Consider the following 26,545-nt stretch of genomic DNA (forward strand, 5'->3'; position numbering starts at 1 on the left):
TAAACGAGTTCCTATTTCGGCAATCTTCGGTAGGTTTCGGCAATTTCCGAAAGTGGGCTTGGTTTAATAATATTCCAGAAGGGTTTGTTCCTGTTTTGTTAACGCTGCATATTTAGACTTTTAATTTATGTCTTGTTGTTTGTTGTACATATAGTGAATAGTCAACAGTCTGAGATTGCAATAATGAGTAAGTACGAGTTAAAGTATATTTTTATGTATGTTTATATTCACATTCTGGTCGTGAACTTTCTCAGCGGCGTAAACATTACATTACATTGTCATTACCAGTGTCATTACCAGTACACTCACGTCGTTTACACCTGGTACTACAATACACATACACTAACGGTTACATCAGCACGTCTGTTGTGGGAAACATGAAGGTACATCATAGTACAGCGCACCTACGTGTTGTTATTAAACCGATAACGTCTGATACGTACGACAACGATGGCCTTGCAATTTTATGGCGTCGTTGAAGGCAACTGGTGGCACGATCACAGGGGCTGGGCACGATTACCTAATGCCATGACATGCATGTGATTTTTGTCATACACTGATAATTAAATCTTTAAACAAAATCTACGACTGCCTACCGAACTCAATATTAACAAGTTTGTTATTGCCAAAAATGGAAATTCGTGAACAGACGCCAACACTGAATTTAAGCTAAAAATATAACTTGTATTATGATAGTAAATGAAAGATACAAAAGAATTGAAATTTGTTGACAAATGTGCATAGTCAGTCATCCTCAAACAGTGTTACTATAACAAGAATTTGATAAGATTACATATTGCTTAAGTCAACAATTTATTATCTATAATGGGACACAGGTGATGGCGATTTGATACTCATGTTACAACAAAACATTCCCTACATCTTTATAACCTTTTGTCTTGGTTTGAATTGTGAAATTTATAAATATATATAAAGATGAAGGGAATGCCTCTTTGCGCCGAGAGTAGTAAAGTAATTTTACTTTTGGGCAACTGCAATATGGTGGTACAAGAAAAATAATTGGAATTAAAAGTCCATTATTTGACACAAGACTGACCAGACCTAGAAAAATGTACTTATCCTAGCAAATAGCAGAACTGTAATTTATGAAATACATAGTCTTTAAAAATTATGAAAAATAACATTGCTCTTTCACTATATCTTAAAAATACCATATACAAAGCACCTCCTGTGTAAACCCCTGGGTAGGGAGAGCCTTTACTTTGATTTAACCTTAACTTTTACTTTACTGTATTTGTATTACTTTCCGATTTATTTGTAGTTATTAGAATTTTAAATTTGTAGATATTTTTACTTGTATTACTTATATTTTATTTTACACTATTTTTACTTTACTGTATCCACAGCAGCTAGATTACAGTTGCGTAATAAACTATTACATTATTATTATTATTAAATTGGTGATAATGCACACGGCAACCAGTAAAAATTATAATCTGTTCACACACTTTAGAAAAGATACAGGAGACAAGAGTAGAACGTTAAACAATTAATGTCTCCGGTCATCTTCAAAAGGAAACCCCTAAGCTAAAAATTTCAGACAAAAAATTGTATTCACTTCATTATGAAAGCATTCCGAAATATGTTACTGTTGATAAAATATTGCTGCAGTATATTAGTAGTGTTGTGTTGCTGAATATTACCTAATAATCCAAAGAATGTTTTAATCAGTAAAAGGTGTTGTCATACTTTGCCCATAAAACAAAAGGTATCATATTTTATGGATCCATCATTTTCAGTCAGTCCGTCATAAATACATGTATTCTACTTTCATGTTCATTTTTGGGGGAGGGAAGGTAGGATTATAAATAAAATACCTTTTGTTTTTTTACAATCTTTGCCAAATTGAGAAGACGCCTAGCAGGAGAATGTTGCCGTACAGTTTGGTTAGTTAGTAACCACACCAATATTTATATAATCACAAACTGCATGTTTATATGGTTGTACATGTAAATGTCAATATATATGTATATGTGAATAAACTTTTTTTGTAGAGTTGGGCCATTTGAAGACAAAACTCTTCACTTGAATTGATTAACCCTTTTCCTGCAAGCTTCATGTAATTTTACATTGACTTGACCAGATACATGATAAGAGTTATTAATGTTCAAAAAATAACTTCATCTATTCATCTATATTTACTTCATAGCAAAATATTAATATTTAATATTTTTTATTTATTGCATCATTCTTTAGAAATACAGTATTTCTATCAGTACAGTAGCAATAAAAGTATAACAAAGTATAATAATAATAATGAAATAATAAAGAAAGAGAAAATATTATAAAATATTGATTTCAACTCCATTCGTCAAATAAGCATATCTGCAATGTTCTATCACTACATTAGTTTGATAAAACTTTGAAAAATATTGTGATGAGTTACTGTAAAATACTTTTCACTGGAATTAATTTTCGCTGAAAAGACTTTTTGGTGTTTTATATGGAATTTATTTTCACTGATTTTTGATGAGTTGAATGTAAAATATAGGAAAAAAGGTATATTTGCTGAATTTTAGAGTATGTATAACATATTCTACCTAGGTAACTCCAAAAAATTAATTTTAATTTTTCTATAGTAAAATACAGTTTGGTATGTAATAAACTTAATTAGGTAAATCTGATATCCAAAATATCACATGTAATACGTACACTGAATATGTGATTTTCCCTTCAACTGCGAGGTCTCGCAAGATGCATGAAAGACGCGCGTCGAACGTCTGGCGCAAAAATCAAACGATTTGATTTTGAACTCAAATTTCTTTATTTTGTAGCTCACATCGAATACCCTGACTTAATCAAAATTGCCCATCATCAAATGTGTACAGCACATTATTAGGCATGGAAATGTCTCCCAAAATACGTTTGTCGAATCCCACGCGATGTTTGACACCACTACAGCACTATGACTTTTGTTTGTCCTGTTTTTATGTTCGATGTCACGCATAACCCGTGATTCTCGCAGTGATCGGAAAATGGTCTATTATATTTTTACAAAACTTAGTATTCAATTGTGCTAGACAAGCCACCATCTTTTTAATATGAGGTCATTATTTTGTAATATAATTAAACGGTTTTGTTTGTTTGTTCATTTGCAAGTATTTTATGTCACTGCTTCCATAAATTGACAAAATAACAATGGTAATTAATAACTTATACAATAATAGATAATACCCACTGTTAATTGATTATATGTAAATTATGTAAGTACTGCATGTATACAATATGTTATAGTTGTACATTTGATAACTGCTAGGTCACATACACAGCTGTTGTTGACTACATTCATCTGATGGGGATGGGTCATTTATTAATGTTTAACACAGCTTTAGTCATTGTCATGTCTTTAGGTGATTAAGATGATTAATGGGATCACATAGAGAAGTTTGTGCTAAAATTGATAACTGGGTTTTATTGAATTACTCACGGGTGATTAACATGTCATTCAGATCAGAATATGTGAACAAAAATGTTTAAATAGAGTTTTGACTGTTCATACAATGTTGTGCAGCACACATAGCTCAAATTCTGTGTAAATAATTGTATTTTCTAACGTGGGATGACACAGTGTGGTATGTGACTTAAATATTAATAACAATGATGCAGCAGGAAGCTGATGCCATTCAGACATTGAATAGACTAATACAGAGACACTGAACTGAAATATGAAAAATAAATTCCAACCGAAGGGCTGTAATATTTGTTGTTTTATATATAAATAGCATGTATGCACCTGTGGATAAAATGCACTATTTATTCACACACACACTTTGAATGTCTGTTATAATGACCAACTCACAATTATTTCCAATACCAGAATTATCTGGTTATTAATATATTCACTTTTCTTTAATTTTCATTGAATTTTTATTTTATATTTTTTAAACTTACACTATAGAACATATTCCAAATGTTCAAAAAAATATTAATGATACTGGTATTTATTTATGATATGCATGTACAGATATAATAAAATACAGATATAAAAAAATACTTGTTGAATCAAGTTGTTTATTAATAAACATAATTTAAATTATTAAAACATGATGTAAAATATGAATATGTATTGTGTGTCTGTTGTTTGCATTCTTTGCTAAAAATACATTTTCTAAAATCAATAATTTAATTAATTGAAGGTCACTTCAGTTTTTAAATTTAAAAAATTCCTAGTCAGTAATAACACATTTTTGTTGCATAGGGCAATTGAGTGAGATATATTTTTAGGTGCATGTGTTTATTACTGGTACTTACATACAAATGACAAACCTGTTACAATTATTTTGTACTTTATACTATTAAAGTCGCTGTTATTTAATGAGTATTAATTTTATAAATCTTCTGGCATTGCAGTCCTTTATTTTAGAAAGTGAGATTTAAATGTCATATTAATTCTATTTTTAAAACCTAATTTTCAATAGAAGGCAAACATTTATGTTAGGGGATTTATGCCCCAGTATATAAAACTCCCACTGTAATTTGTTTATGAACAGCGATTTAACATAAGAACTATACAGTAATACAATACATTTGTTTATGAACAGCGATTTAACATAAGAACTATACAGTAATACAATACATTTGTTTATGAACAGCGATTTAACATAAGAACTATACAGTAATACAATACATTGAAACATTTATATAATTTATAGTTCATTTATGAACAGTAGTTCTATGAATAAAGAAGTTCCATTGTTAGAATTAAATGTGCATGTCCATTATGCACAGAAACAAGTCTCCAAAATCCAAATTAAAACATTTCTTTGTTAAATAGTTTTTACTACACACCAAAGTCAGGTAAAGTGGGTACATTTGAAACAATTTATAAACATGTATTAATATGCATGAGTGTATGCTGGACAGAATAGAGTAAGGTGCCTACCTAGTCGGTCCTTTTATTTAGCTTTGAATGGAATTGAACTTCAAATTAGTTTATTAGTATAAACATGCTTTACCTGACTTCAATCTAACAACTGCTAGAATTTTGTAAACAAGTACTTTTTATAGATATCTCTGCCTGTACCGATAACATTCAAACTTATTGCTTTAGTACTTGGTGTATATGTATTTCTCGACCTTCTCCTAAAATATCATCAAAAATCAAGCACATCTGGCATTCCCTCACTTCAATTTGTTTCATGATCTGATTCAAGATGGCTCAATGACGGCCATTTTTGTGCTGAAAAATCATGGAAATCAAGCATTTATGGCATTCCGGAACTGGATCTTTATTGTTTATTGATGGATTTTGTTCAAACTTGGTACATACAATGGACATTGTAGGATTCGAAAAGGTCGACTGACGGCCATTTTGTTTTAATTAAAGCTGTTTCAATACCAATAATATGGTCAAGTACTCGTTTGATGATATAAGATGACTGAATTTCAATCATTTTCAACTTTCAGTATCAACTTCTGGATCTATATCTCTGTTTATATTACAACTGTATCACTACATTGTATAAACAAAACTACATGTACCGGATTCAGCTGATACCCCGCCCTGGGCGATCTTATGGAGGATTTGGGTTTTTTTTTAGAAAAATGTGGACCAAAAGATCGCCCGGGCGATCTTTTGGCAGATATTACGAGGCCCATCTTGTCTGGAAAAATAACCCTGCGTTGATAAAAATGGTCTAGAAAAAATAATGTTTCGCGTTGACCAAATATAATCATGCAAAGTATAAATTCAAAGTATTTTAATACATTGGTGAGACCGTGAGAGGTCGCATTTTACGTGAACAAGAACATGCACTAAGAAGGAAAAGCAAGTCAAAGTCGAAACGAGGTGCATCATGGACATGACACAACACAACACACGCTGCGACAACTGGGTGATCAACGACATCATTTTGGGACGCAATTGAATTTCAAGTACTTTGCGAAACTTGCTGCGCGGCGATGCTGGCATCAAGTGTGTATTGACCGAAGTTTGACCCCAAGTCACGCACTGAACTGGCGCGTTACCTTAGCAACTATTTTCTTTTGTGGTCCACACGTCGATCTAGTAAAATTGTTATTATGTCCGACGGTACTGTCATTACGCAACTTGTATGCAACTCTGTACTGGCTTTGAATATATCAACATCGTTTACTTATAAATATATCAAATTTGTTTACAATATTGTACCAGCTCTGAATATTTCAACTTTGTAATGTATTGCTTTCATGATAATTCCGCAAACTCAAGTTAATTTTTACTATTGTTAGGATGCTGACCTGGAGTATTGGGTCTGTGAATATTTCAATATTAACGACTTGATAATGCGTTGCATCCAGCTTGATGCAAATCAATATAGTTACTTGTCATGTGTTCAAAAAATCTTTCAACTCTCACAAATACCATGAACGTGAAGTGTTAACTGGGGGTTAACTGAAAAGGAATGTCTTTTTTTGGACAAAAAACACGTCAGTACAAGATTATGTGCACAAGGTTAGATTTATAGAACGTACATGACCGCTTCACTTAGTGTTTTAATAATCATGTCGCATGTGAAACGCAGGAGACATTTTAGTTCACCCATTTTTTGTTTACTGACTTTTTGTCTGGAATGCGATACAGACAAAGATTAAACATTGCTGATAACAACCAAGAGGCTCGAATCCGGAAAGCTTGGATATTTTAAACTTAGTAAATAACATTCTTTTCAAGCGTAGACTTTATTCGAGTGTAATAAACGTAAGTGAAATGTATTTTAACGAGTCATAATATGCAACAACAATTAGTATACAGCATTGGTTTTATTGAAGTTTTAATGCTTTTCGACTTTACAGTGAATTATTTTAGTGTCATATTTGAAATAGTGCGCTCGATACAAGATGTCGGACGGGAAAATTGGGGTCTGTAAAAATGTTTGCTGGTTCAGTCAGGCAATCTGTGGACCAAAACATCGCTCACTATTTGAAACATCGCCCATGGGCGGGGTTTAGGATGGGCGGGGTATCAGCCGATATATCTTAAATTTGATTACTAGTAAGAGGGACTGTTATTTTGTGATTCAGTCAAATTTGACGAATTTACGACTATTTTGTCTAAAATTGTTAAATCACTGTCTATAAACGTGGATTTCATTGAAACTTTGTATCATGTAAATACAACAGCCATCAAAGAGTTTATTTGTTTGTTGACATAATGTGTGATAAGATGCTGACAATTTGTTGAAAACAGTCTATGATTTTTGCCGACAATGCAAACACAACCTTGATTGACGACATTATCAAAATGAATATTCATTGAACTCATTGCAACTTTGCGACTTCGCAGTATTGATCTTGCCGACAAGACATACACTATTCTGTTAGGCGTTAATGAGGGCTGATGGCGTTTGGCCTGAGAGGGCGCTACTCACGCCTACATGTCAGGCTAGCCAACTGGCCTTTTTGTTTTTATTCATGTCTGTGCTGATTCCTGACTAATACTAATACCAGTTTAAAAAACTGTCCACAGAAAGTTTTAAACTTAACTACCTAAAATCTGTCTCATACATGTTAGAATTTTTATTAATCTATGATTGTGCTTGTACAGTCTTCCTGTATCTTGTATATAACTTTGATTCTTTAGAAGGCAGTTCACTGCATACACACTTGCAGCAGCAAAATACAAGTTTGTCCAGTCTACAATTAAAATGTCCAAGTGACTTTAAATTAAATACATAGATATTTTATACAACCTAAGTGTGAGGGTGGGGGTGGGGGGGGGGGCACTGTATATATTTCAGTTCAGGTTTGTTGAATTACCTAATGCACTATATTTATTCAATAGAAACACAATCACTATAAAAACTCTATTACAGTTTAGGCATCACCATTTAGGGTTCTATTGCTAAACATATAATATATTAAGAAATAAAGTGTGCATGTTTTTGCAGTTTGATACAATTTTCAGTAGTTTTGCATAAAGTGGTTGTCATTAAAACATATGTTTCTCTTATAGAACTTGCATTATTTGTTTGAATTCAGTATAATGGCATTTGGTTGCCCATTGCATTTTTCACACAGTGAACAAAATATTTTCTGCAACAGAATACATCATTATAGCCACATAATTTCCTGGACCATAATTGTGAATCGCTACTAGTGATAGACTTTGTATTTAATTCATTTATTTATTTCTGTTGGTGTTAACGAGTAGTATATTTTTTATTAATAAGTTGTATATTTGCTGTTGTTAATTTCTAGTATATTTGTTCACAGGTAGTATATTTGGACCTAAGGTGAAACCCTATAAAGGACAGAAATATGAGGAGTTGAAAAAAATGTGCCAGGAACAAGCAACTCTGTTTTCTGATCCTGAATTCCCTGCTGAAGATAGACAAATATTTTTCAGTAAATCTGTACCAGGCAGAGTAGAATGGAAACGACCTAAGGTGAGTTTATACTGTAAACCAATTTAAGGATGTAAAAATGTAAAAAAAATAAGGCTCTCGGCAGTGCGAAGCGCTGCAGCGAGACCGGTGTAGGCAATCAGAGGCAGAGAGTAGAAGGCCAATTTGGGCTTGTAGGAGGCCATATGGCCAGCGACCGGCTCTTAACAAAACCCAATTTGTCAAGCAAACCTTAGAAATTACAATACAAGATGCCAATGGCCAGGGAACCCTGGCTGAAATTTCAAATATGTCGCCATCTTAGATGGGCCAAACCCGGGGGGCCAAGTCTCTCTCTGATTCTTTCTCTCTGAAGAATATACGGTATGTATTATTTATCATAATAGTGTTTTAAAACATACACTTCAAAAATTCTATTCATCTTTCCCCTGTCTTATGAATTAAACCTGCAAAGTATATAAACATTTAATAAAAAGCTTAATTATTAACTTGCTTTTAACTTTACTTAATTTTAATTATTTGTAAATTTGTTGTAAAGTAATTAAACCCAAGGGAACATGTATAAGTAATGATAAGGGTGAATTATTAAAGATTAAATTTTAGGCTGTTTTTATAAAAGTATTTAATTATATGTGAATTGGTTACTTCATCGTATTGTTCGATTAAATCATTGTGTGTTGTGATTACATCAATGTGTGGTTTGATTACATCATTATGTGGCTTGATTACATCGTTGTGTGGCTTGATTACATCGTTGTGTGACTTGATTACATCATTATGTGGCTAGATTACATCGTTGTGTGGCTTGATTACATTATTGTGTGGCTTGATTACTTCATTTTGTGGCTTGATTACATCATTATGTGGTTTGATTACATTATTGTGTGGCTTGATTACATCGTTGTGTGACTTGATTACATCATTATGTGGCTTGATTACATCGTTGTGTGGCTTGATTACATCGTTGTGTGACTTGATTACATCATTGTGTGGCTTGATTACATTATTGTGTGGCTTGATTACATCGTTGTGTGACTTGATTACATCATTATGTGGCTTGATTACATCGTTGTGTGGCTTGATTACATTATTGTGTGGCTTGATTACTTCATTTTGTGGCTTGATTACATCATTGTGTGGCTTGATTACATCGTTGTGTGGCTTGATTACATCGTTACGTGGCTTGATTAAATCATTGTGTGTTGTGATTACATCGTTGTGTGGCTTGATTACATCATTATGTGGCTTGATTACATCATTATGTGGCTTGATTACATCATTGTGTGGCTTGATTACATCATTGAGTGGCTTGATTACATTATTATGTGGCTTGATTACATCCTGGAGTGTCTTGATTGATTGATTTGATCACACCATCTGTAGTTTGACTATTTCAATGTTTTACTTTGATTGCAGGAAATTAGCAATGATCCTAAACTGTTTGTAGAAGGAGCAAGTAGTGGTGATGTCAGTCAAGGAAGTCTGGGTAACTGTTGGTTTGTGGCAGCTTGTTCTAGTCTAGCTCAGCAGCAAGAGCTATGGACAAAGGTATATGCTAAATACTATTTCAACAAAAATATACTAGATGTATACATACTTTGTAGTATCCACATTAAAAATCTGAGACATTTAGTGAAGCTAGATGAGTCAATATGATTGACTGTGGTTATCTACATTATTATTACCCTAGCACTGTACAATTTAGGAATTCAGTCTCTTTTTTTCAATATTAAAGTTTTCACATATTTAATATAATTGTTCTATTTTGATCACATGATAGGTTGTACCAACTCATGAGGAACAAGAATGGGATTCTGAAAACCCACAGAAATATGCTGGTATATTTCACTTCCGCTTTTGGAGATTTGGTGAATGGTTAGATGTTGTAGTCGATGACAGATTACCTACTATTAACAATCAACTTATCTTTGTTCATTCACAAACAAAGAATGAATTTTGGAGTGCGCTCTTAGAGAAAGCATATGCTAAGTAAGTATCTTGATGTAGAGTGTTTAGCATCTGTGGGATATTGGGTGTTACAGTGTGTCAGTAATTAAGCAAACTCTCTTTAAGACATCAACATGCAAAATCACCCATGGCTTTTGATTTGTCAATACATACTGCAAATGTTTTTTTCATTAAACTGCTTATTCAATTGACATTTACTGTTTGAAAGATTAATCAACAAAATTAAGACAGGTATACTGTTGTTATGTTTACGCGGCAGCATTCTATCGGAGCCGAACTACTGCTTCTTCCACCGATTAACAGGAGATTCTCTCAAATGCGTTTACACGGTCGGGCCGTGATCTGCCAGCATAGAGTTCAATTCAGTTCAATCAGAGTCGAAAGGACAGTGCCCTCAAATTCTTAGTATGAAGACAACATGGCTGAAAAAACAATTTTGGTTTTGTGCTTGTGTTGTGTTTCTTGATATGGCACGATGCTGTTGAGCTGAGAGATTAAACAGTCATGCGTCTGAGACAGTACACAGTCTTTAAAACGTTTCTTCAATTTCGATTGGATTTGTTCTGATCAGTCGTTTTTGTCGCAAAATAGTTAGACGTTTTGAGCACTGGCTCTTTATCAACAGCATTAGAAAAAAATGTTTAAAATGCATAGGTAGAAAATAAGAACTTAAGAACAAGCAGAACAATATAAAAGATTCCTCAATAGAACATGTATACGTGAATTTGGGAGTTAGCACAGGGAATGAGTTGAACAGTTTGTTAAATCCCTGTAGTTCCAAGGTAGAATATAGTTGTCAATGTGCCTGATTTAATTGTCGTTGTCTTTGCCATTGACAACACTTATACCAAAAATTGACATGTTGACTGAAATGTTATGCCCCTTGAATAAAATCAAGTGGAACCAGATAAAAACCTGCCTAGTATGTCGTAGATACATTGTATACAGCAAACCAATCTCCTAGTCAATATACTGCAGAACCAATATATAGTTCCCCACATTTTTACATGAAATGGAATAAACAAGAATCTGATTCATCAAGGCACATCATTTTGTTTTTCAGATCAAACTTAAAATGGCTGACTAGTGGCCATTTTGTTCTAATGAATACTGTTCTGGAGCCATATCTCTGACATGCCTTGACCAAACATTTTCAAACGTTATTTATACTTAATACATCATAGCGCATATATTTTTGTTTGCTGATCAGATTCAAGACATTGTCTCAGTGCTAAAAATATAGCATTTCCATTATTCCAGAGCCGGATCTTGATTTTATATTAATAGTTATTGTTCAGACCAAATTGCTACATTGAACATAATGGAATGTTTTTTCAGCTCAGAATAAGAATGGCTGAATGACAAATTTTATTGTAACAAATGTTGTTCTAGAGTCATATGTCTCTGACATCATTGACTGATTGCAATCAACTTTATATTATACTACATTGTGCAGCATATGTTACACTTACTAACATGCATTCATTTCAAGTTCCAATTCAAAATGGCTGACTCATTTAACTGTTGTTTACTATACACTTCTAATTGATTAAATACAGTATATTTTCTCTTGTTTTAGTAAAATCTTAAACCTGAATTGCTAGAATATTTGTGAAGACAATCTGGTTGCCATGAAAACATTAAGCTTGTAATATAGTAAATGTCTTGGTTGATCACATATAATTTTTTTTCTTTTTAAGAATATCTGGTTGCTATGAGAATCTTGATGGTGGCAATACAGCTGATGCCTTGGTTGATTTTACTGGTGGTGTTGCTGAAAATATTGATCTGATGGAGCCAGCTGTGGATGAAGAGAAACGTAATGTCTTATTTAAAGAAATGCAGAAATGTTTGGATAGAAATTCATTGATGAGTAGTTCTATCAAAGTAAGTTGTTTAAGTAATGCTTATTAAAATATGGTATTGTAATATGTACATGGTTACAATAGTGTGTTGTCTGTGCATCTCAATTCAGAATGATGCACCATTCAGGTTTGGGATGTAAAACTCATCAAAATAGATGACATCATCATTTCATTATAACTTGTACCGGTAACATGTATTGATAGTGTATCATAATAACAATAATTAACTTTCCTATTTGATCTAGAGTCAGTTCTGTGCTCATTGCTTGAACACTATATCTGAAATAGTATTGCAAAGTTCAGTATATCTCACATACTGTAATTAATTTTCACCTTGAATTTATTTTTGCTGAGGGATGCATAAGTGAAAATCCAGTGAACATACTTTTTTCCTATGTTTTATATTTAACTTATAAAAAGTCTGTGAAAATAAATTTCCAAATGACAAAAATTTTTTTTTAGCACAAAATTAATTCCTGGACCAGCTGAATATAATAAAGATGGTAGTATAGACTCCTCATTCAATATTGTGATATACACAGTTGGTTATTGTTTCATAAGGTTTATAGTTATTCAGTGCAGATGTTTTGTATCTGATGATTAATGCACATGAACTTGTAGACATGGTCCAGTCACATACATAACTCTACATCTGTGTATTTATTTCTTTACTTTATACACCTATATGTATTTGTTAGTACTTATAGATGTCCTGCTTGGCGTTATTTATGATATACATGTGTAACTGTATGTTATATTCATACTGTTGGTTAGTTTTCCTCCATTCTGTGTGTATCTACTACATTCTTGGAGATATTGACATTCTTGTCCATATCCAGCATTATATTAAAGATGTCCAACATGCATGATTCCATCATTCCTTCAATATTTTCATTGCTAGTTTCCAAATAATGGCCAACTTTGATCTGGGGAAGTCGTATTGAAATCTGAGACATCAGTGTGTTGCTAATCACAGCCTATCAAGTGTTCACATGTGGTGTTACATTCTATTAGCTTTTTCCTTCAAAGTTCAGTCTATTATTTGAGATAAACTGCTGTACACCTGGTTGCATGCGATTCAACACTTGTTAACAATGTTTTTGCACATATTAGGGAATTTATACTAATCATTAGCATATTTATACTAATCTAAGTATATTTTAAATAGAATGTTGGGAATATAGGAATGTTTTCATAGTGAGAATAATTTTATTGCATTACAGGTTTTATGTGTAGCGTTTATTGAGGTACAAGTCATATAATAATAATATAAGTCACTATTACTTTATAAGGTACAGCTCTGCTGTGGTATAGTGACATTGTAATGTTCAGATGCCATCCCATGTATATGGATGTAACAAAATATGTTACAGTCAAATGGTTCATGTACGTCACATGACATTGTGTAATGCATTGTGGGATTGGTCCATGGATACCGTTATCAATTATACATGTTGTCATCTCATCTCTGTCTTTCTTCGTTTCTTCCTTTCTTCTGTTATACAAGAGTGTTTTGCATGACACATGTGACTGGTAAGACTCACTTAATCACCACATATTTCACATATTGTCTTCTGGTAATGTACGTATTTGTATTTAGTGTGTAAATACTGTGATAACTCAAAGAAAGCATGATATTCAGGTGCATTTAATTTTTATTTACGTAATTTGTTTTTTTATATAAATTAAATATATCAAAATAAATCGTTTAGCTGTGTTGGAATTTACACATATTAGTTTTTCAGTGTTACTCTGAGAATGTTCTGTGTAGAATAACTTTAGGTAGATCTACAGGTACAAAATGTAGTGATACCTCTATCTGAAATTACACCACCAATTAATGTACTGTGACCTCACACACAATATACAATAAAACACTGTCTACGATATTTACATAGGTTTGATCATTGATCATGTGTTGTAAATCATTAAAAACTTGTTTATCATTGCTTATCTGATTGAATTTCAGAGCACTTCAGATTACACACATGTAATCTTTTATTTTTACTCTGCAATTAAAACTTGCGTCACTCTATCCTAGTTTTCACAGATTTATTGTACACGTGCACATGCACAAAGTAATGCATATGACCTTCTCAGAGTGTTGATATTTACTTGCAGTAGGAATTTGTTTTGGAAAATTATACCTAGATGCTATATAGTTTCAGTTAATTTGTAAATATGTTTTTTTTTGAAATTTGACTGTGACAATTCCAGGTACCAGTAACTGCAACCAGTTCAGGCATGTGTGTACAATATTTTACATCGCTGTATAAAACACAGCAATATAGTCTGACTAAGATTGGCTATTAATTCAGTCTGTATTAGGACCTTTTCAGTCACATGATAGTACTTAAGGTGAACTGGTTGTACAGACCAAAATAGTAAAACAGTAGTTTTTAAATAAAACATGCTTGTTGTTGTTTTTTTAAAGAAGGATGTATATGTCTATATACTCAACTAACATAAATGTATGATGACAGTGAATACACTAAGACGTTTAAGATTATTTGACATGCTTATTTTCATCTCTCTAGGTAACATCGGCTTCAGAGATGGAAGCCAAGACTGAAGTAGGATTGATTAAAGGGCATGCATATGGTGTGACTGACGTCAGAAATGTCAAGATCGGTGATACTGGATTGTTGTCTTACTTCAAAGGTATTGAGAAAATAGCAATGATACGTTTACGTAATCCATGGGGTGAAAAAGAGTGGAATGGAGCCTGGAGTGATCAGTAAGTCTCTGTATGTTTCACATCACAAATATTTACATGTTTTGCACCATATTTTATGCCACACTAAATGAAATAATAATTGCAAAATATTGGTAGAGTGCCCTCTGGTGGCTGGGACATTGTTCTTTCTTTTTTATGACTGAAATGGTATTTTTGGTGTAGGTCAGTCAGTTTGCCTGATAATATTATATATGTGTCAGTACACTATTTACAATATCATATTTAGCCCGATGAGAGTCAAATTCTATTTTTCTCCTTTCACACAAAAAACAGCACCATTTTTTTTATATTTTTTTTTCAAAGATTTTGACCAAGACCTGTAGCAAATAGAAAATTGTGTCTAATTTCATTCAAAATTAACAAAGAAATAAAAAAAGCACAACAAATTTAAAATTGTTTGGCAAACTTGGCTAGAAAAAATATGGCATTCAATAATGGTCTAGGTAGTGGCCATTTATTTTTATCGGATACAGTTTCAGAGCTATATCTCGTACATATTCTAACTGATCATGTTTAAATTTTACATATACCGGCACATCATGCTGCACATGGGAATATTTGGTTATCCAATTCAAGATGGCCAAATTGCGGTTGTATTGATGTTAAACATAAATCAAAATCAAGCATTTCTACAATTCTTGATCTTGGTTAGTTCAGACTTGGTATGTATATTGAACTTTAATGGATCTTAATGGCCGACTGGTGGCCATTTTGTTTTAGTGAATGCAGTTTTGGAGCCATATCGCTGACTGTTCATGTTCAAGCCTTATATATTTGTTAAACTTAAAAACTCACAGCTACTATGTAATGCAATTACCCTGGTAATTGTTGTCAACAGTTTGGGCAATAAAAATAGCAAATACCTTTTTCTTGTTCAAATGTAGCTTTGGGCTATGGCATTATGAATTAAGTTGAGACGACCATGGTCTTAAAATTGAAGCCTGCTATACAAGTCCAGTGTAGACATATCAGTATTGTAATGCATGTTTTATCCATTATTTTTCAAGATCTCCAGAATGGTCAAAAGTCAGCAAAAGTGAAAGAGAAAAAATGGGTCTTACATTTGATGATGATGGAGAATTCTGGTAAGACATTTTAATTTAATGTCTTGGTAATATACTAGACGTATACTGGTAATCCCATTCAACTCGCCTAACCCACAGTCCCACATTCACATCACGTATTGCATTACCAATAAAATGAATGTTTAAACAATCTTATAAGTGATAAAATATGAACCAATGTATTTGGTAGTTATGAACTTACTGTTATGCATACAACATTTAGTTGGCCAGATGACATGAATTCCGATTACCAAATATGTATTTTACTAAATTAGAATTGCATACGTTACATAAAAAAAAAGGTTAAGAAAAATGAACAGTTAAGTTTGCTGATATAATTAAATTTATTGCAGATGTACTTTGAATTGAGCAAATACAATATACCATATTTTCTCTATTATTAGCACATGTGCATACTGCTCATATAAATCTATGATCAATATAAGTCATATTTTGGTTATGTGCACTTTCATTAGAAATACCCTTCTAATAGAGAAAATAGGGTGTTGAAATAATGTGTTTCAGTGGCATCAGGTGTGTTTATTCACTTGGCAACTAGTTGAACCTCGTGCCTTTTCTGATACCCAGGGAAAATAATATTATCCCAACATATTTTTCAAGAGTTTTGTTTAAATAAGGCATGACATAGTTTCCTTTTCTGGTACAGGATGACTTTCCATGATTTTTGTACAAATTTCACCAATGCTGTCATATGCCGTCTTCCAAATACTGCCTTCCTGACGATTCGTAAAACTTGGAGAGAGAAAATATTGATAAGTAAATGGAAGAAATACCAAGATCGGTTGCGGAACAGAGCAGGAGGATGTATCAATAACAAGGAAACGTTTCTACAAAATCCACAGGTTTGCAAACCAACTAATATTATTACATATTTTACAACATTAAATCAAATTTGATAATATTTCTTATTTGTACAGCAAATATCAGGGCAGCACGTTGTCAAGATTTTTGACAAGTTGTAACCGTTGCTGTGTAAGCAATCATACAAGTGTCAATAATGGTTGAGAGAAACATGATATTCCTCTCTGACTCATTTACAGTGATGATTTCATAATTCAATGCTGTTCACAATGCTTATACTGTATTCATATTTGTTTTTAGTTTGTCTTTACTATATCTGATGACGATGGTGATGAGGTGATGTTATCAGTTACACAAAGAGATACAAGAGCAGATATTAACCAAACTAATCTAACTATTGGATTTTATGTCATGAAGGTATGTATCATATACAACACATTGTTCCATTGAAGTTGCTGATATTGACAAATAAAATGCATTGCTACATTGACTATCTCATTGTGACACTGACATGTCCAACTCACTGTGACACTGACATGTCCAACTCACTGTGACACTGACATGTCCAACTCACTGTGACACTGACATGTCCAACTCACTGTGACACTGACATGTCCAACTCACTGTGACACTGACATGTCCAACTTACTGTGACACTGACATGTCCAACTTACTGTGACACTGACATGTCCAACTCACTGTGACACTGACATGTCCAACTCACTGTGACACCGACGTGTCCAACTCACTGTGACACCGACGTGTCCAACTCACTGTGACACCGACGTGTCCAACTCACTGTGACACCGACGTGTCCAACTCACTGTGACACTGACGTGTCCAACTCACTGTGACACTGACGTGTCCAACTCACTGTGACACTGACGTGTCCAACTCACTGACACTGACATGTCCAACTCACTGTGACACTGACATGTCCAACTCACTGTGACACTGACATGTCCAACTGACTGTGACACTGACATGTCCAACTTACTGTGACACCGACGTGTCCAACTCACTGTGACACCGACGTGTCCAACTCACTGTGACACCGACGTGTCCAACTTACTGTGACACTGACGTGTCCAACTTACTGTGACACTGACATGTCCAACTCACTGTGACACTGCCATGTCCAACTCACTGTGACACTGACATGTCCAACTCACTGTGACACTGACATGTCCAACTCACTGTGACACTGACATGTCCAACTCACTGTGACACTGACATGTCCAACTCACTGTGACACTGACATGTCCAACTCACTGTGACACTGCCATGTCCAACTCACTGTGACACTGACGTGTCCAACTCACTGTGACACTGACATGTCCAACTCACTGTGACACTGACCTGTCCAACTCACTGTGACACTGACATGTCCAACTCACTGTGACACTGCCATGTCCAACTCACTGTGACACTGACGTGTCCAACTCACTGTGACACTGACATGTCCAACTCACTGTGACACTGACATGTCCAACTCACTGTGACACTGACGTGTCCAACTCACTGTGACACTGACATGTCCAACTCACTGTGACACTGACATGTCCAACTCACTGTGACACTGACGTGTCCAACTCACTGTGACACTGACATGTCCAACTCACTGTGACACTGACATGTCCAACTCACTGTGACACTGACATGTTCTACTTCCCAATTTGTTTTTTAGGTGGAAAGTAATCGTAAATATCGATGTCATGTTGTCAAACCAAAAGTTGCTGATTCTACTTACATCAATGCTCGCAGTGTATTTGAAAGAATTCATTTGCCTCAAGGACGCTACGTTCTTGTTGCGACAACATTTGATCCTAACGAGGAAGGCGATGTAATGTTTCGTATTTTCAGTGAGCATGATGCAAATGCCAGGTAAGTCACAGTTTTAAATGCTTATATTCTCTCATTTGGTAAACTGAAATTCACATTTTATAACAAAATAATTGGGGTCACAACATTTTAGTTTGTGCCTTAATTCACACATACAGTAGCATACAATTCAGTAAATATTAATATAGCATTGAATTTCTAAATTCCTTTTATTCCATACTTTATTTGATATCTCCCTTATAGATAGTATACTTATTAGTCCCCGGGGACTATTAATTTGCGTTCGTACTGTATGTTCGTACGACTGTACGACCGTATGTCTCTACGTACGTCCGGAGCTATATCTCAGACACCCATTGGTGGATTTCATTCAAACTTTACATGAAGACAATACATAATGTCTTACATATGCACTTCAAGTTACTTTATGATCAGAGCAAAAATGGACGCTTTTGGATGTAAAATTTGCTATTTCTGATACCTAAACGTGTCTGCAGCAGTTCCTCAGAGATGACTGGGCCGATTTGGGTCAAAGTTGGTATGATGATCATACATATTGGGTTGTAGGTTCTGTAATTCGAACAAACATGGCTGACTGGTGGCCATCTTGTTTTTCATGGTTCCCATGCTACTTTATCTTGAATGCAATGAACGTTTCTGTTTAAACTTTGTACAAAAATAGTATACATCAACATGATTTTTGTGATTCAATTCAATATGGCTGGCAGACGCCCAATTTTTATGTAAAAGCGCTAAATCGTCATTTTTTACATGTTCCAAGCTGTTTCTCAGAGATGACTAGGCCAATTTGGATCAAAGTTGGTATGATGGTCATACATATTGGGTTATAGCTGTATGTCATATTTTTTCTGTGATTCAAACTAATATGGCTTACTGGTGGCCATTTTGTTTTTCATGATACCCATGCCTACTTTCCCATGAATGCAATGAACATCAAATTGATATGTCAGATTACAAAACGGGGACTGTGTCATTAACAATGACTTGTTACAAAATGATGCAACTAATATGCCAACTGACTTGACACCTTTACATCAGCTGTTTGTAAAACAGTTTATTTATATTTTCTTTGCATTAGATTATAGTTACCCATGTTTACTAACAAACAGTACTTCAATCATAGACCTTAATCTAAGATCTATGCTTCAATGTACAATTTTTCAGTGTTAAACAGTTACATGGATGTACCCCCAATCGCATATAAGGAGTTATAGAACCAAAGAGTTTGGATTTAAGTTGTACATATGTCAGGTTTGAAGTAGCTGGTGAAATAATTATGATTTAACTTTAATTTTTTTCAATCACCATTTGCCTCTCTTTATTGGGTTTTAGGTGAATTCTTAAGTAATGCAACACTCTCAACATGACTATATGTGCATATCTCAGTGGTATGAATTGCTGTAAATCACTTCATCATTTTTTGCCATACAATTGTTTTTATTACAGTGAATTGGAACTTGACTGTCCTCCCAGGACATGCTGGTCTGGACTGTGTGGCTATCCTACCATTGCTACATCTATCAATGTCGTCAGTGCAGCTGGTTTACAGAAAATGGACAGATTTGGAAGTGAGTTTTTATGTATACAACACAAATTAGTTTTTGTTTGATCAAATGATGAACTATAGAATAGAATAGAATAGAATAGAATAGAATAGAATAGAATAGAATAGAATAGAATAGAATAGAATAGAATAGAATAGAATAGAATAGAATAGAATAAAATCGAATAGAATAAAATCGAATAGAATATAGAATAGAATAGATTAGAATAGAATAGAATAAATAAATAGAATTCCTTATTATTACTGCAGAGATGTGATTTCGTTTTTGGTTAACAAGTTAATAAAGGTTTTGACATAGTTGAGCAATTATAAAACTATCAGTGAATTTTGAAGATGAGACATTCTACATATTGGGCATTATCTATATGTACCGGTAGTGTGCTACTAGATCTAGATTCAGATTGGGTCAATTAAGCGAAATAATAGCATACATAACAGTTTAACCCATAAAGATGTGGCATGCAGTAGTTTTATCAATTGTGTCAATATAAAACTATGGCTTTCTAATCATCATGTGATGTGTTAAATATGTAGGTGCAGATGCCTATGCTTATATCAAATCTGAGGGGAACACATATAAATCACCAATTAAAAAAGATCAACTGAATCCTGAATGGCAGTTTAGCATCATATTGTATAGGAAAAAGCCCCAGCAGCCAATCACTGTACAGGTAAGAAAGCTTTCAAAGAAATAAGTGAAAATATACCAATTGGCAATATTTCTTAATACTGCACTCTCAGCTATTAGTTCCCATTTAAACATTTAAGTCCCTAACATTGACATATAGTTTAGTTGTTTAGTCCTTGTGTGTACATAGGTGCATGCATCCAAAGCTGTGTCTCAGACATGTCTAGAACCAGATATACTGGATGTGTGTTGTTCAATTTACTTTAACTTGATGGATGGAATAACTATTTCGAATAGTTTATGCACCACACTTTGATATGTAATTGACTCCCGTGTGCGAAGCACAAAAGGGAGTCTTTGCAGTTACCCTGTCTGTATGTCTGTATGTATGTATGTATGTATGTCACTTTTTTTGTTCCACCGTTATCTCAAGAACCACTAATCAGATTTTGGTGAAACTTGGTACATAGATGCTCTGGGATAATGCGCAGAGTTGATTAGGTTTTGGTAAAAATCTATGAATATTAATTACCTAATTTGCATGATAATTAGCTGATTTTTAGCTGTTCCATGACTGTTCCACTGATATATGAAGAACCACTCATTGGATTTTGATGAAACTTGGCACATGGATGCTCTGAACTAATGCGCAGATTTGATTTGTTTTTGGTAAAAATCTATGAATATTAAATACCTAATTTGCATGATAATTAACTGATTTTAAGCTGTTCCATGACTGTTCCACTGATATTTGAAGAACCACTCATTGGATTTTGATGAAACTTGGCACATGGATGCTCTGATCTAATGCGCAGATTTCATTAGTTTTGGGTAAAAATCTGTTTATATTAATTACCTAATTTGCATAATGATTAATCAATTTTCGGCTTTTCCACTGATATCTCAAGTACTAATCATAACATTTCAATAAAACTTGGTACATAGATGTCATATGAGACTGCACAGATAGTTTTTAGTGTAATATCAGTACATATTAATTACCTAATTTGCATAATTAATTAATTTTCAGCTATTGATATTTCAAGTAGTAATGAACACATTTCAATGAATCATGGTACATAGTTACTTGAGGACTGTGCAGAGACCTAATTAGTTTTTGGAGAAATATTTGTGCATATTAATCACCTTATTAGCATAATTAGTTAATTTTCAGCCCTTCACCTGATATCTCAAGTACTAATCATCACATTTCAATGAGACTTGCGACATAGATCTTCTAGGACTATGCAGAGACTTGATTAATTTTAGGATAAATTATTGTGCATATTAACTACTAATTTGCTTAATTATAGTAGTTAATTTGTCCTAAGAACCACTCATTGAATTTTAATGAAACTTTTAAAGAGTGCTCATCACATTTCAATGAACCTACATGTGTAGGACTATACACCATATTAGTTTTGGTAAATATTTATGCTTCTTAATCACCTAATTAACATAATTAATTAATTAATTAATACTGATATCTCAAGTATTGATCATCACATTTGAATAAAACTTGGTACATAAATGCTCTAGGACAATAGACAGCCTGATTAATTTTGGATTAAAATCTGTTCATATTAATTCTCTTAATTAGCACAATAATTAATAATTTTTTGGTTCTAATCACATTTCAATGAAACTTGGTACATACATGTAGATATTACATTACGCAGATCTTATTACTTTTACATTGCGCAGACCTTATTAGTTTTACACTTAAATGTGTTCATATTAGTTACCTTATTTGCATAATTAGTTTTCTGCATTTCCTTCAATATCTCAAGTTCAAGTAATTTTGAATTAATTTTTAATGTGTCTTCAATACTCTCAGCACACGGGAGTTCTTTCTAAGCTTTCTTTAATTTTATTCTGAGATGGTTGACTGACAGCCATTTTGTTGTTAACTACTCGGTAATTCTATTTTAGAATATATCTTGTACATGCTTTAAGCAATTCACTTTATACATAGACAGAATATCATGACATACATATACACTTACAATAATTTTATCATCTGATCAAAGATGGTCAACTTCTGACCATTTCGATTGTTAAAATACACATAATTTGTCACCTGATCTAAGATTGCCCAATGGTATTGTGACATGTCCAAAACCAGATCTTAGACATTTGTTGATTTTCTTCAAAATTGCTGACCATTATCACAGGTTGGTGCTTGTTACTTTGATTTGTCAAAGTCTAGTAAAGTCTACTAAAATACTGCAACATTATGAGCTTTTTGCAATGTAAAAAAAATGCGCAAGACTAGGAGCTGAATTATCCCCAAATATGTATTGTTTTGAAATTGAACATAAATGAATTATGTGCTTTGGTCATTTTATGAGTAACCAATGATTTATTTTATGAACAGATTTGGAACAGCAATCTTATTAAAGATGAATTTATGGGTGAAGCAATTATTATGGGTCAAGCTGATGGCGAACCGAAACATTTCTCTGCAACGCTAAATGACAAAGGGAGGAAAGCAAATGAAAAAAAGCCTGGTTCACTGAATATTACCATGACTACCACATCCAATATCAAAGCTTTGTAAACAAATCAAAATTGGCAGATATCCTATAACACCAATTCTCTGTTGAATTGAAAATTGCACGTACTCCATTTTTGATCAGGTGACCTCAGATTTGTTGAACAAGATGTCACAGCAACACCTTATAACAAAGTACGTTAGAAAGGGCACTATTTTGTATAAATACCATATTTCTTTAGAATTTTAAAAAATATATTATACAAATAGTTTAACAGATAATTAGGTATATGATTATAATAGACTAACTAATGTCATCAACAATGTGTTCTAATTACCTGAATTCTTCCGGATTTTATGCTCATAAACCTAAAATTTTACTTTTATCTCAAAATTTTACTTTTTAATTATATCGTAAAAAGCAAGTCAATTATTGATTATATTATGCATGTGTGTATTACTTTAATAGAATAGTAAGAGAGGAAAAACACTGCATTGAATTCCCATTTTGTCATTTTGAACATTCGTAATAGTATGCATGTGAATGATTCTACTATTGCCTTGAATTAAATAAATTATCTGTGTGTGTAGTATTTATAGATTGGGTCAATGAATGTGATATAGAAGCTCAAGCTGCAAATCAGAATACTTCACTTAATTGTTATTTATAGTATAATGATGCAAGTTATGATAATGAGGTGTTTATAGTGCCTTGATTCTACTCTCATGCTACATGTTATGATAATGAGGTGTTTATAGTGCCTTGATTCTACACTTGCCCTACATGTTATGAAAATGAGGTGTTTATAGTGCCTTGATTATACAGGCACTACATGTTATGATAATGAGGTTTTTATAGTGCCTTGATCTACACTCTCACTACATGTCATGATAATGAGGTGTTTATAGCAGAGCGATGCAACCCGCCACTTCATGGTGTAATTTTGCACAGCTTCACCAACAGAAGGTATAGATGAAATTTACATTAAAATCAAAGATAATAAGGTATTTATAGTACGTTGATCAACCATTATTACACTAATGAGGTGTTTATTGTACACTATAATTCAATGCATATAATACATGTTTATTTATATCCAACTGCTTCACATCAAATAGTTCAAGCATAATACTTTTACTCAAGTCATTATTTGTTTTTTTATTGAATCTAGCAATAATAATCATTTTTTATGACAATTTGTTGCATTTTTTAGCAATATTTAAAATTTTGATCAATATAGTTTTTGCACATACATTGTAAAGGTTTTATTGTACATAATTGAATAAATGTGCATTTTCTTTTGAACACATTGCTCTAAGTGAATAGTTTTTTTTTTTTTTTTTTTTTGTGTTTATCTATTTTAGTAATTATGCTACAACTTATGTACCAGGTAGTCAGTATTGAATATTGCTGTGTATGGTGTACCCTGTCACTGTGCTGATTAGGTAGTCAGTATTGAATATTGCTGTGTATGGTGTACCCTGTCACTGTGCTGATTAGGTAGTCAGTATTGAATATTGCTGTGTATGGTGTACCCTGTCACTGTGCTGATCAGGTAGTCAGTATTGAATATTGCTGTGTATGGTGTACCCTGTCACTGTGCTGATTAGGTAGTCAGTATTGAATATTGCTGTGTATGGTGTACCCTGTCACTGTGCTGATTAGGTAGTCAGTATTGAATATTGCTGTGTATGGTGTACCCTGTCACTGTGCTGATTAGGTAGTCAGTATTGAATATTGCTGTGTATGGTGTACCCTGTCACTGTGCTGATTAGGTAGTCAGTATTGAATATTGCTGTGTATGGTGTACCCTGTCACTGTGCTGATTAGGTAGTCAGTATTGAATATTGCTGTGTATGGTGTACCCTGTCACTGTGCTGATTAGGTAGTCAGTATTGAATATTGCTGTGTATGGTGTACCCTGTCACTGTGCTGATTAGGTAGTCAGTATTGAATATTGCTGTGTATGGTGTACCCTGTCACTGTGCTGATTAGGTAGTCAGTATTGAATATTGCTGTGTATGGTGTACCCTGTCACTGTGCTGATTAGGTAGTCAGTATTGAATATTGCTGTGTATGGTGTACCCTGTCACTGTGCTGATTAGGTAGTCAGTATTGAATATTGCTGTGTATGGTGTACCCTGTCACTGTGCTGATTAGGTAGTCAGTATTGAATATTGCTGTATATGGTGTACCCTGTCACTGTGCTGATCAGGTAGTCAGTATTGAATATTGCTGTGTATGGTGTACCCTGTCACTGTGCTGATTAGGTAGTCAGTATTGAATATTGCTGTGTATGGTGTACCCTGTCACTGTGCTGATTAGGTAGTCAGTATTGAATATTGCTGTGTATGGTGTACCCTGTCACTGTGCTGATCAGGTAGTCAGTATTGAATATTGCTGTGTATGGTGTACCCTGTCACTGTGCTGATTAGGTAGTCAGTATTGAATATTGCTGTGTATGGTGTACCCTGTCACTGTGCTGATTAGGTAGTCAGTATTGAATATTGCTGTGTATGGTGTACCCTGTCACTGTGCTGATTAGGTAGTCAGTATTGAATATTGCTGTGTATGGTGTACCCTGTCACTGTGCTGATTAGGTAGTCAGTATTGAATATTGCTGTGTATGGTGTACCCTGTCACTGTGCTGATTAGGTAGTCAGTATTGAATATTGCTGTGTATGGTGTACCCTGTCACTGTGCTGATTAGGTAGTCAGTATTGAATATTGCTGTGTATGGTGTACCCTGTCACTGTGCTGATTAGGTAGTCAGTATTGAATATTGCTGTGTATGGTGTACCCTGTCACTGTGCTGATTAGGTAGTCAGTATTGAATATTGCTGTGTATGGTGTACCCTGTCACTGTGCTGATTAGGTAGTCAGTATTGAATATTGCTGTGTATGGTGTACCCTGTCACTGTGCTGATTAGGTAGTCAGTATTGAATATTGCTGTGTATGGTGTACCCTGTCACTGTGCTGATTAGGTAGTCAGTATTGAATATTGCTGTGTATGGTGTACCCTGTCACTGTGCTGATTAGGTAGTCAGTATTGAATATTGCTGTGTATGGTGTACCCTGTCACTGTGCTGATTAGGTAGTCAGTATTGAATATTGCTGTGTATGGTGTACCCTGTCACTGTGCTGATTAGGTAGTCAGTATTGAATATTGCTGTGTATGGTGTACCCTGTCACT

The 26,545-nt window shown here is 33.7% G+C and overlaps 1 protein-coding gene across 1 annotated transcript; it reads left to right on the plus strand.

The window, feature by feature from the left end:
• The first annotated feature begins 45 nt into the window (after positions 1-45).
• LOC100368095 (calpain-5-like) lies at positions 46-24,660 on the plus strand. Its single transcript, XM_085498657.1, has 13 exons — positions 46-187; positions 8,215-8,387; positions 9,762-9,893; positions 10,126-10,334; positions 12,014-12,200; positions 14,716-14,915; positions 15,923-16,000; positions 16,647-16,842; positions 17,102-17,218; positions 18,489-18,685; positions 20,111-20,232; positions 20,763-20,899; positions 23,234-24,660. Exons 1-13 carry the CDS (start codon positions 184-186, stop codon positions 23,414-23,416), a joined length of 1,935 nt encoding a protein of 644 aa, XP_085354783.1. The 5' UTR covers positions 46-183; the 3' UTR covers positions 23,417-24,660.
• Positions 24,661-26,545: the final 1,885 nt, after the last annotated feature.

The sequence above is a fragment of the Saccoglossus kowalevskii genome, chromosome 1 (assembly GCF_978046115.1).
Source record: "Saccoglossus kowalevskii chromosome 1, keSacKowa6.1, whole genome shotgun sequence".
Classification (NCBI taxonomy): domain Eukaryota; kingdom Metazoa; phylum Hemichordata; class Enteropneusta; family Harrimaniidae; genus Saccoglossus; species Saccoglossus kowalevskii.

Excerpts from the sequence above, each read along its gene's own strand:
- LOC100368095 (XM_085498657.1), top strand. Across the intron at positions 8,388-9,761 it reads TAGAATGGAAACGACCTAAG|GAAATTAGCAATGATCCTAA; the intron begins GTGAGTTTATAC and ends CTTTGATTGCAG. Across the intron at positions 10,335-12,013 it reads TTAGAGAAAGCATATGCTAA|AATATCTGGTTGCTATGAGA; the intron begins GTAAGTATCTTG and ends TTTCTTTTTAAG.